Genomic DNA, 12,838 nt, shown 5'->3' with positions numbered 1-12,838 from the left:
TTGGCTTGCTCAGGGTTCCCATTCAGCCCAGTGGTAGATGTTATAGGACTTGACCTCCTTGTATCCAGACTTGAGCTCATTTTTCAGGGTCATTGGTTTTGATGCTTTTTCCATTGTCAATAAAAGAGAACATGTTCCCTTTAGGTAGTCTGAACCTGGCTTTGTGCAGAGGAAACCATTTGGTTTGTATTTTATTGTGTCTTTACCTTGTACAGAAGAGTAAATAAATGTGGTGCAATAATACCTGAGCAAGTATACAGGCTGAACCCCTGGTCCTTAAATCTGTCAGTTTTCTTTGAGGAGCAGTGAGGAGCCTTTTGATTATATTATTCCCTCTCCTTCTGTCTCACTACAGTACTAGGCTAAATTAATTCAATTTGACATTTCATGCTGCTCAAGCTTGTGGTTTTGTCATAGAAATAATTTTTATTGTTCTTTTCTAACATACTTGAGAAATGTACTGTAATAAGGAGCATAAGTTCTTTGCACTGAGTTAAAAAAACCAACACCCAGATTTGTATAACAGCATTCAACATAGACATTTCCCTTTTATGCTTTTGTTCATATTCTGCTAGTCTGACTGGAATATGAATGCATGACAAAGGATGTGTTGCTGCGGTACATTAATTAGATGTACTATATAGGCATTTAGTACCCATTTCTAATAGTAAATTAGGACTTGTGAATTTACATACTAGTAAATTACATTAAATTGTTATTGTAAATACATTGTTACTGTGAATAAGTGGTGACATGTCCTGTTACATGATGGTTTTGGTGATATTTCTTCCCAGAGCGATACAAGACTACTAGGATTACTTGGGACTCATGGACTTAAAGGCCTGAAGGGAGACATTGTAAGGATTTCAGATTAAATTGGAGAAATTTCTAAGTGTCTATCTAACCTGACACCCTTAACACAGTATGTTTGATTTGCTTTATCACAATGGTCTTTGAAAGAATAATGTTTAGATATGACTAGCTCTTTAAACTCTATATTCCAATACTGGACTCACCTTGTTGTCCTGCATGTGCAGCACATAAGCCTTTCTTCTGTAATATACGATAACCAGAAAGGGAAAATTCAGGAGTAAGTGTGGTTTCTGCATCGCTCTCTGAGGACAAGTCAAATGAGGTGGCCAGCTGGTTATGCGGAAAAGGACTGCAAAAGTTGAAATTCAGAAAATCCTTTACTACTAAGTGGTGAATATTTAAAGCAGTTTCTCTATAACAATGGGACTTGCTATACCAAAAATACTTAAAATCAGCCTCTAAAAATTTTGTGGTCAAATTCTGAATCTACACCATAAGGCAATATATTGTTTGTAGGCATCTGTCCTGTTTAAACAGTGGAATGAATTCTTAACAATTGGACATTTTTCAAACTTGGAAGAAGAGAGGAAAGTGCTCTGTCTAGTGCTCTGTCTATGTGACAGGATTGACAACATTTTCTATCGAGAAGCCTGAAGCTCTGCTGTAGATGGCAGTCATTTCAATTAATATGATGTTTAAAGCACAGATTTCCATTGCAATAAAAGTTATCATTTTGTGCTCTACACAGAACAAAGTACATTTGAGAGAAGTTTATTTGCATTTTTTAGAATATAAAATGTTTAAAATAGAATTTATTTTGTTAAAAGGGTCAAAAAGGAGAATTGGGAATGACCGGTGCTAAAGGAGAAAAGGTAAATTAATTCCTTGCTTCTGTGCTTGTGTGGTGCTAGAAGGTGGCTGAATCAATTAATTTGATTAATCAAATCTTGGAAAATATACTCAGAATAAAAAAAAAATACATTTAGGCATAGCTGTCAGTCTCTGAATGTCCTTAGTAATTTACTTAAGCCCATTCTTGAGAGACTCTTTATGTCTACAAGTAAATTTACCTGTCCCAACAGTTCATAAAGTCCTTAACATCAACCATACTCAAACTTTGACTGAATACCAGTTTAAGATTATGTTTATATAAGTTTGTGATCAGTGATTGTTTCATGAATTAGACACCATTCGTATTTTTTCAAGTTACAATGAAATCTCCAATATCTTTACGAAGAAACAGAGTCTAAACTATTAAAATTTATAAATAAATTCCCTCATTTGATTTTTTTTTTTTATTTAAGCTTAAATTTCTCAGAAAGACTTGGGGTGGGGAATGTTACTGAGGAATAGGAATGTATTGTATTTTTCTAGGAACATGTGATATACACAATTTTTTTATCCACTGAATAATGAGCATTTTGCTGTTCAGCTGTTAAGCTTCCATTTGTTTTCTTTGGTCATTTCCTTGTGTCTAAATAGTTTTCATGCAGGCAGAAACTTTTTTGTACTCTATCAATATGACAGATTCATAATTTTGTGTGTTATAAAGTACTTGTGTTTGAGAATTTGTCAGATTTGTATTTATTGCCAGTCTTTAGTTCATGTTCTTGACCCTCCCTTCTGCTCCTTGCTTAAAAGGATCACACGTGTCATGGTCTTGTCATTAAGTCAACATCATCTCTCAAGTAAACTTTTGTAATCCATATACTTATGTTTTATATAGGTTTAAAAAAAAAACCAACATTTTTCAAGGACTTTATGAAAACCAAACATATGTGCTATTTGCCATTTGAAATAAATTTGTTTTAACCTCTTCTTTATGTTTCCATAGGGAGAGCCTTCTGAAAAAGGGGAAAAGGGAGATCCAGTGAGTATAGCTATGTTCTGAAATCATGATATGAATAATTTACATTTGATATTTTTTCCATACTCTATTCACGCTGTAATTCTTTTCTTTGTACACTTTTATTAAATTCAGTGATTATGGAGGGTACCATATGTATTGTTTCCTTCTTAAACCTGCATCAGGTTCATGCAGGTTATAAATAAAAAACAGAGATGCCCTGTTCTTCAGCATTTCTGTAGTTGGAACAGTCCATGAACTGAGTTTAAATGACATGCTTTTTTTAGTTCCCTGAAGGTTCATTCTTTCAGTTATTTCACAAAATTATAGGTGGGCTGAATTCTTCTATGTTAATCGTTTTACCAGTTTCCAGTGTGGCATTTAATATCAGGTAGTTTTCTTACGGCCATCTTATGTGTGCATTTTTAATTTTTTTTGTTATTTTGGGGGATATTTTCAGAACACTCATTCTGTAAGAGTCTGTTTAAATGTGTTGCTTATTTTTAATTAACTATTGTTCTCTCTTAGAACATTTGACAACAGCTACTTATGCTGTTTAATACACAACTGAAGGCTGCTCAGATACTTCAGATTAACATATTATAATAACCAAAATGAGGCATACTGTAATAATGTGTGATTTTGGAGATTAATACTGTCTCACCAGTGGAGATTTAGTGGTGAAGAATAGGCTTTAGACTGGAGAAGCTTTTAAGCAAATGCGATGTTTTTGAACATTTCTTCTTTAAAACACTAGGAAAACCTGCAAACAGAATTAGTTTGAAACAGGAATGCCATTCAGAGTTTATTCAAGACATCAGAAATTCTTTAATATTTTCTCAATATTTGTTAAGTTTACCAACTACGTTATAATATTTTAAGGTAGCAAATTAAACTCATAGTTGGTCTTAGTTAAAGTTTTAACTTCTTACGGTTATACCTACTGTTTTCAGGGAGAAACTGGAATGAAAGGATCAAAAGGAAGTAAGGTATGTTTTGACCTATACACACTATATATACATCACTGGTGTGCAGAGGTGTACTGGGAGACGTAACAGTAAATTTGGATATTTTTATTTTCTCAAACAATATCATTAGGGTGAAACAGGAGACCCGGGACCACCTGGTCTGATTGGAAATCCAGGATCTAAGGTAGGCAAAAGGTATATTTGTGGAATTAACAGACATTGCATTCTATGCTGTAATATAAGCTACGTAGATGAATGCTGTCAATTCTTTAGCTAGTATTAAAGGGCAGAGAGTGCTTATAGTTATATCAAAATTTAGTGCATGGATTATGGCTTTTTTGCTTTTAGTTCATAAAATTCTTGTTGATCTCAGGATAACTCAGCAAGAAATATTTATGCAAAGCCTAAATGTTATTTGATCATTCAATAATATGAGCATCCATTTTGCAATTACAAATCCACCAGTAGCTGGGTGTATTCGTTATCCACCAGTGAGTAACCACTGCCAATTCATTAGTGGTTCTTGTGTTTAATCCTATAGTATTGCAGGTAATGCCAAAGTAGTCATTGCCTTGCTTTGAAGAAAACAACTGAAGAAGAAATGTTCTTTGAGAGTTTCACATGATGCCTTGAATTTTCTCAAATAATGCTAGAACTGGAAACAGGGAAAATATAACCTCCACCCAACAGTATTCCTGTTGAAATCATAGTACTTGAGTTCCTGAGATCATCAAATGAAGTCCAGGAATTAACAGATGCAGCTACAGGGTCCACAAAACTGTGGTCTTAAAAATGATTTTCCACTCCTAATTCCTTAGACTGCTCTTTGGAGGCTAATGTCCTTGGTAGGAGCTACTGAAATACTGGTTGTAACTGCAGTGAAAACCAAGGTCATCTTCACAATGTACAACTTCAAGAAGAGGCTCATAGAGACCCAAGGATCATTAGGGTTTGCACCAAGTCATCCTTCTATCTCTACATCTCAATCCCCTTTTCTTTCCAGTGCTCTGGAGTCCTTCTAATGAGAAGTATTCCAAAAAGAGAAGTAACACCAACAAAGTAGTTAAAAAAAAATCATGTCTACATCTGTCCCTTATGGGAGGAAATCTTGATTTACTCCTTTTCTTTTGTCTTTCCCTTTAGACAGTTCCTTTGTATTACTTGTATTTGATTTGTATGCATATTTTGGATTTTGTATTTATCAGTCCCAAAGATTTATTGGACTAAACATTAGATTAAGGGAGAATGAGCAAACTCTGTACTTCTTACTCCATGCAGAAGACAGTTATTAATGCCAGATGTTGTCATCTATTTATATATGAGAACAGTTTACACTGAACTACAGTGGTTGTGTTGACTTTTACCTCAAGCATGTGTTATTTCACAGGGGCTACAAGGACCTCCAGGACCTGTCGGACCTAGGGGACTGCCAGGAGAAGTTGTATGTATTGAGCAGTTTCACCAAGCTGTAGAAATGTAGTGTGTGAGCTGTTAGCCAGTGAAGCAGTACCTTGGAAGTTATCATAGGTGCTCCTTTTGTGAGTGCTACTGAGGCAATTATATATGGAAGCACAGTAGTATGGGATACCGCAGGATACAGTTCTGCCCTTTTCTTTTGTTCTCTTTCTCCTTGTGTTACTATCTGAGCAGGTAAGAATGATAATACTAATTTATCTGATTCAAAGATAATTAGCTCTGCAAAAATTACTCTGATCTCAGAGCAGTAGGTGAAAGTTTAAAAACATCTCTAGCAAAGATTTAATAATGTTACATCATGAGCTGGAAAGGATAGTTTGTGTGGAGTGAAATGTGAAGAAACGGGGAAAGTAAGTGTACCCCAAGGATTTAAACCCATGACCTTCCTTATTTCTGCCTATGGTTTTGTATTATTCTGAATTGGTTTACTTCCTATAAAAGAGGTAAAGATTAATAAGGTGAAAAGGATAAATAATTATGTTTATTATCTTATAATTTAGGTCAGGTTTACAAACAAAACTCATATTCAGAACAAGATATAATTCTGCTAAAACTAGGGACAATATTAAAGTCTTTGGCAGGAGTAGCATTGTGTGAAAAGAATTTAATAGAAAATTTGTTTTTTAATTACTGTTCAGTAAAATAAATTACTAAAATACAACACAAACCAAGACAACTTGATGCCCACTCATCCCAAGTAAGCAACAGTCTCCCTGATGGAAAGGGAAGTCATGATCCAATGAACACAATGCTAACAGAGGAAAGAGAGAGAGATAATCAAGAAGAGTAAAAGCTCTCACTTTAGTGCTTCTTAAATACACCCCAATATTGAGATCCACTAAACGTTGTCAGACGGTGTCAGAAGCAGGATACAGATGGTTTCTTGACCCATCAATTGGGATTTTCAAGGAAGTGGAGGGTGCTCAGCAGAGTTTTAATGATCCTGCAGTTATTGTGCTTTTGGGTGCTCCACATTCACCAAGTGGCTGGGTTTGTCAAGGTGACAGGGGCCTCCTTCGTAAGGGTTTTAGTGAGCCTAAGACCATTATGCTGCAGACTGACAGGTCTGGATCCCTCAAAATAGTAGGGGCCTCCCCCAGGATCCAGCGTGCCTGTACCCCTTGTGCCTCTGAGCAGGAAGAACACAGTTGAAACTTCAATCTAGTCTGAATACTCCAGGAAACATCTTAAACTATTAGGCACTCTTATACTAAGCTTGAAAGTTCCCTGGGCATTTGACTTGATACTGTAATATAGCAGAAGGTCTTCGGAAGATAGCTGCCTGTCTTCCTTCCAAATTATGGGTCAGTCCCTTTTTAGGTATGCAGGCAACTATGTTCTGCCTAATCCCCCTTGCAAACTGAAAGCTTTCAGTCCACAACACCGGTGTTGTCACATAACCTCACAAGTGGCATCTACTCCCTCTCCCTGGTTCACCTCCCTCCATCCATAAACCATAAAATAGTTTTTAAGTACCATTTTGGAAGTTTGAGTGGTTAGATCTAAGAAGTGAACCAGAGAAGCAGACAATGGCAAGCTTGGCTTTAGTCTAGCAGTTAAACCATTGAACTGAAATCAGATTTTGATCTTTGCTCTGTGGGTTGGTTTTGGTTTCTCTTTTTTCTAGAAAGGGAAGCATCTAGGAGGTGGTGTTGCTGCATATTGTCTTAGGCCTTTCCATACATGCTCTGAGGCTACTTTGTGGAAGAGAACCTTTAATTTGAACAGACTTTTAAATCATATACATTATTAATATTAATACAATTCTGAGTGGTACAACTGGCAGATTTTTATTGTTGACCTGTTAAAAGTCTTAGGGATATAAGCAGTGACAACTGGAGTATAGCATCTTCAACTCTTGGCAGAGAAAAAAACTAGTATTCAAGCTGAGCATTGCTTCACACCTTGTTTTCGTACTCAGTTGAGGCACATGTTTTTAAAATTGTGTCTAATATATCTGTAATATTGTCTTCTATGACAATATTTTGTAAGCCTTTTCTGCTGTTTCTGTTTATAGATAGATCCCAAATCTTACTCTGAGAGATAACAAAATACTGCATTTATGTTTTGCTTGTTTTTTCATTATCCTGCTTGAGTTCATAATTGCTGCTTTTGAAACTGCTGTTCTGCTGCATCTTTGACCAAGTGACATTATGACTAGATAAATACTGTATATATGTATATGTAGATCTTGAAGATCCATATTTGTACACACAATTCTAGTATATAAAAACATGTATTTAAATATATTGCAGAAACATATATTTAGATCCAGGCCTGTTGTTTTGTTTCACCTTCTAAATATGAAACATTATGGATTAACAAATACAATTCATTTTATGCAGCATGATGAAAACTGTGAAAGGTTAGCCATCCAGCAGACAGGACTTCTTTCCAAAGAGATCCTTTAATCTTGGTCTAAGAAAAAAAAAAAAAAAAATCAGAAAAATCCTTAGGAAAGAAGATAGGCTGTAGGTATTTTATGTCACTGTCAAAATAAGGTAAGGTAGGACACAATGTCAGATCCATAATCAGTAAATTTAAACTTCCATATATTCTCATAATGATTGTGTTTTGATATAAGCAGAATAGTCTTCATTAAGGTACTTGTGTTTTCTTTTTTTCTTATACTCTTAATTTGGATGGCTGGGTAAAAGAAATAGCTGTCTGTATTAAGGACAGAATACAGTGGAGCGAGTGAACACACAGCTGCTGAGCCTTCACTACTGGCATGAAAATGTCACCCTTCATATGTCAGTGTTCACAAAACTATATTTCACACTGCATAGAAAAATAGAAGCCATATGTGTTTTTTATATTAGCTCTTTTTCCCTTCTGGATTAAGTATCATACTCAGATTTTAGTGTTCAGTTTTGGCAATTTTCTCATTAACTGTGGAAATGACTAGTATTCTTAATAAAATGCTTGATATAATACTTGGTTGAATAGCATTGATGGGTTATGGAAAACGTTTTCTGCATTTGTTATGCTGTAGTAAGGGAACACAATTTAGCCTTCTCTATTATTTAAATAGCTTCTATTTATATTTTAATCTATTTCACTTATCTGCATTTATAAGAAATCCATCATGAAAATGCTAAAGTTAAAATCAAAATGAAAGAATAAAGATCTTGACAAAAGAAAGGATTGAATATTTTTATTTTGCTGAAAGGGAATTTGGTGGATTTAGTGATGTGCGGGAATAGGAATTCATTGAGGATTTTAAGATACAAAATTGAATAACTAGTGAAGAAAATCACATAGTCCTTCACAGGCAAAAAGGATGGCACACTTATTTAAAACTCAAGTTTGTCCCTGCTACCACCTTCCTTGAAAAAAAAAATGGTTGATTTTCAAGGCTTGTAATTATTTTTAAATTGAAAAAATAAAGGTGTCGGTCTCTGCCATTCTGCCCTGATAGGGTCCAGAAAATAATCTTGGTTATTCAACTTAAAGAAAAATGATACGTATATTTGACTAAAGAAGCATTCATTAACTTCTACTTTTTAACATTTTGGGGCAATACTAATGCACAGTAAATAATTTAATATATAGTTGTATTTTTATTAATTCCAGGGCTTACCAGGAGAACATGGGGTACCAGGAAGCCCAGGTGTTAAAGGAGACAAGGTATGTTTTAAGTGCCTTTTATTAAGCTTGATGTGCTAGAGCATATTAGACTCTCATCTCTGAAGTAACCTTCCATCTTCCGTAGCGCATCTGTGTGGCTGCTTTATGAACTGATTTTAAAATGTTCAAGTAGCAACCCCATCTCTGCTCCTTGGAGATGCTACAGGCCAGTTAGGCAACCCAGTTGCTGTTCAGATTCATAATTCAGATTCAAGGAGGTTGTGCTGGGCTCTTACTTAAATCTCTAAGTGTAGAAATGTCAGTTCAGGTCCTAACCACAGAACAGCCTTTTCAGTGCAGTGTTGTAACCAGACTATTCTGTAAAATCCCACTTCAGAATCAGACACATTCATCTTGGCAGAGCACTGAGGCAGCTATACTGTCTCAGATGTGAGCCAAGGCTGAGATCTCTTTATGGAATTTATCTTTTGATGGGTAGAAATCCCTTCATTTTAATTCAGCCACACCAGCAAGAGTTAAAAATTGTATGTATGATATGTTGAATGTAAGAAAAAGGGAAGAAAAGCAGGTACACAGGCATATTGTGTGATGTGTTATGGTATTTACACATTGTGGGTACAAGAGAAACTAATAAAATCCCTTAATAGTTTGAAGAAATGAGATGATGAAGAGGCAGGAGAAGAAAATAACTGGAACAATGAGCAAAATGTCTTGCAAGTGTGAAATAGTGTATTCAAAAAGAATCACAGAGGATGATGCAAGAGCATGCAAAAAACAAGAGGACAGCATAATAAAAGGCACAAAATCACCTGTGTGAAGGAGGAGTTGTAGAGATGAGCAGCAGGAGATGCTGCATGCATTGAAGTAAGAAAGAGAGATGCAAACAGGAATACCAATGAAGACCAGGATTTTAGCACTAGAGAGATATAGCTGAAGAAAGAGTCTGAAGCTGTTGCTATTAATTAATTGACAGGCTTTAATGATAATCTGTGGGGGCCTGGGGGCAAAGAAATGTAGATTAGATGCACTGCAAGCAAGAAAAACTGAGAGAATACTAGTTACTATTAGTGGTTGTGTGGTCCATGCCTCCTCTAAGTTTTGGCAGGGAAATATGTGTTTTTTTTTTCTCTGTTTCTTCCCACAGTAGTGGTACTTTCTAGGATAACCTTGACAATATTTAGAGGTTTTACATAAGAGGAAATTCTCTCATTTCAATTAGAGATTCAAATTTGTCTTGTAGGGGGAGCCTGGTGGGATTATGGGACCACCTGGACACCCAGGTCCTAAAGGTGATGTGGGACCTCCTGGGCCAAGTCTGCCTGGAGCACCAGTAAGTCCGTAACCTGAAAGGGCTATTATGACATTTTCTTTTAGGGACAACTGTTTAAGAATTCTCATTGTGCAATGAAAGAAATCAGATCAGCTTGCTTTAATATAATTTCAAAGTTGAAGCACACATTATAGTGGTAGTTGTAAATGCGCTGAAATATAGTCTAGAAATAGTGCAAGGCTCACGCGTATTCTCATTGTACAATGAAAGAAATCAGAACAATTATTTCTCTTTAATGTATTTTCAAAGTTGAAACACACATTATAGAGATAGTTGTAAATGCACTGAAATGTAGTCTAGAAATAGTGCAAGGCTCACGCATGCTCCTAGTGACAGTGGTATTAATGAGGAAAATAAATCTAAATATTTCATAGTTTATTTATAAAGGCTGACTAATTTTGGCAGTAAAATTCAGATGGTCTCTTTGATTTCAAAACATAATTTGTTTATTTTTCCTGCCGTTTTTATTTTATTTATTTATTTTTTTTTTTTTTTAGGGCCCCACTGGTATTCCTGGAAACCCAGGTCCACGGGGACCAAAGGTATAACAAATAAATATGTTATTTCTGTTTCTAAAAAAGGAAAACCAAAAAAGGTAATATGCTAGTTTACATTTTCAGAACTTTTGTAACTGAAAGCCTTGTACCCTTCTCAGGGAGAAAGAGGACTACCTGGTGTCCAAGGAGCACCTGGGGAGATGGGGCCCCCTGGAATAGGCATTCAGGGATCACCAGTAAGTATTTCCACACCCAGGATTTTGACTTCTCACTGTGCATTACTGAGAAACTGCAATGATTAAACAAAGCATAGTAAAAATTCATGCCATGAACTCCCTACTGACTCAGCTCTCAACTCGGCATCTTTTCCCTTTATCTAGACCCAGAAACATTTAGAGCTAAGTGAGAAATCAAAGCCTTAGAGAACTGAAAGAGTCATTGACTACAGATGGGCTTTCTAGGGATGGTGTTCACACATCTTCAGACTGTGTCAGTTTCTAAGCAACAGTTGTTTGCTGTTATCAGCAAAATCTAGCCTGATTACTGGTACAAGAGAAGGGGTATACTTGACATTGCAGACAATGGCATTTTGAAATCCATGCTGGTACTGGAAGACATAAAGACATCGAAAAGATGTGGAAGGTTTTGGCTTTGCATCAGCTTCTAGCTTTTGCATTTGTGATGACTGCTAATTACAAGATTAGATTCTACCACTTATAAATGAGAACCTTACAGTGCCAGGTACTGCACCAGGGAATAGTAAAGTCCTGATTTCGCACAGCTTGCTTCTCTCATTTCTGTGCAATTTAAATGTAAACATGAAGTCGATGCAGTCTATCTAGAGCTTTCATACTGAATTACTTGTATAGCAATAACTGTTTCAGTTACACAGTTTCTCGAGTTTGTTTGTTTCTGTTGCCTTTAAATAAAGCCATCTGAAGTGTCTTCAGAGTATTCAGTAAAAAAAATTATAATACTGATGGTTTAGATGACCGGTGCTACATATTATTATGTGAGTTCTACTGTGGTGAGGACAGCAATCTTTTTGCAGTCCAGACCAATATAGTCAGCTGATACATTTCAGTTTATTGGCAGGACTCAGGTACAGAGTGAAGATGTTTGATAAAGCTGACTAGAGGTTCACAATAAGATCTTAATCTAACATAGTAACCTTAAAAATTATTCAGTTAAAATATTTTCAAACCTGAATTTTTGAAATTATCCATTTGTATTCAAACAATATTTTTAATTATTATTATTCAGCTGAATATCAGCTTATCTTAAAAAACTCCTAGCTAAATAGCAAGTTTCACCACAGATCAATATTCTTTGATATTACTTGCCCTTAGAAATGGACCTCAGCAAAATCTCAAATTCTCTTATTTTGGCAAAATAAGATTTGGATTCAAAACCAAACTTAGAGAAAATCTTCCCTGCAATGTGAACCAGTTTCCCACATTCAGTACTTTTTTTTTACGGTGTTAATCTCCCTTATCCGAAAAAGTGTAACTATTGATTATTTGGAGTTTTCTTGCAGGGTCCTGTAGGTCCAGCTGGATCAGCAGGTATGCAGGTAGGATATATGTTTTTTCTTTATTATCAAAAAATAAATTAAGTTCAAGAAGTTTAGAATAAAAGAGAAATATTCTTAAATCCTAAATGATCTTTCCTGCTTTTAGGGCCCTAGGGGACCCCCAGGATTACCAGGAACTCCGGGTACCCCTGGTATTAATGTAAGTGACAGTTCTTTACATATACTGCGAAAAGTAATGTGTCTCTTGCCAATGCTTTAAGGCCATCAAATTTTATATTTGTTTCTAGGGTGCTCCAGGAAGAGATGGAAAGCCAGGACTACCAGGCCCTCCAGGTGATCCTGTACGTCTCAGAAACATTTCTGCATAATGCAAATTTTCAGAATTATACTTTGATAATTGCTGTTAAAATGTTGAAAAGGAAAGTTTGGGATTCCAAAGCTAATTTTGCTACGCCGCAGAAAGAAGACATTAATTTTTAATTAAATTCTGAGAATATTTAGTTTCTAATGCAGTAAATTCCCCTTAGCACTTAGGAAAGTTAAGTGGCTGGGTTTGAAAACAAAAACACTAAGTAAATTCTGGCCCCATGTTTTAGAAAGCACTTGAGTATCACTAGCTCCTCAAAGGCCTAAATTCAGTACCTGAAAGCTGGTCTATCACTGGCATTGAGTATAAAGGTAGAACTCAAGTCAGTGTTGCAAAGATTGAAATATACAATGAGCTTCAGTTAGGAATGTGTATAAAAATAACAGGAAAAAGGCACCATGAATACAATTTGAAAG

General features: G+C 35.6%; 1 protein-coding gene across 3 annotated transcripts in view; it reads left to right on the top strand.

Annotated features, from left to right (window-relative positions):
* COL19A1 (collagen type XIX alpha 1 chain) overlaps positions 1–12,838 on the top strand; it is a 178,115-nt gene that overhangs the window by 127,616 nt on the left and 37,661 nt on the right. For all 3 annotated transcript variants that reach the window (XM_057418814.1, XM_057418813.1, XM_057418812.1), the window contains 13 exons: positions 795–857; positions 1,641–1,685; positions 2,648–2,683; positions 3,613–3,648; positions 3,758–3,811; positions 5,015–5,068; positions 8,680–8,733; positions 9,935–10,024; positions 10,522–10,566; positions 10,680–10,757; positions 12,059–12,094; positions 12,201–12,254; positions 12,343–12,396. In XM_057418814.1, the coding sequence (XP_057274797.1) occupies positions 795–857; positions 1,641–1,685; positions 2,648–2,683; positions 3,613–3,648; positions 3,758–3,811; positions 5,015–5,068; positions 8,680–8,733; positions 9,935–10,024; positions 10,522–10,566; positions 10,680–10,757; positions 12,059–12,094; positions 12,201–12,254; positions 12,343–12,396 (699 nt within the window). The remainder of the gene's footprint in view (positions 1–794; positions 858–1,640; positions 1,686–2,647; positions 2,684–3,612; positions 3,649–3,757; positions 3,812–5,014; positions 5,069–8,679; positions 8,734–9,934; positions 10,025–10,521; positions 10,567–10,679; positions 10,758–12,058; positions 12,095–12,200; positions 12,255–12,342; positions 12,397–12,838) is intronic.

The sequence above is a fragment of the Pezoporus wallicus genome, unplaced genomic scaffold, assembly GCF_028554395.1.
Source record: "Pezoporus wallicus isolate ANWC-B61680 ecotype Strahan unplaced genomic scaffold, APGP_CSIRO_Pwel_v1 contig_4901, whole genome shotgun sequence".
In the NCBI taxonomy this organism is placed as follows: Eukaryota; Metazoa; Chordata; class Aves; order Psittaciformes; family Psittacidae; genus Pezoporus; species Pezoporus wallicus.
This window is presented reverse-complemented; position numbering and strand designations above follow the sequence as displayed.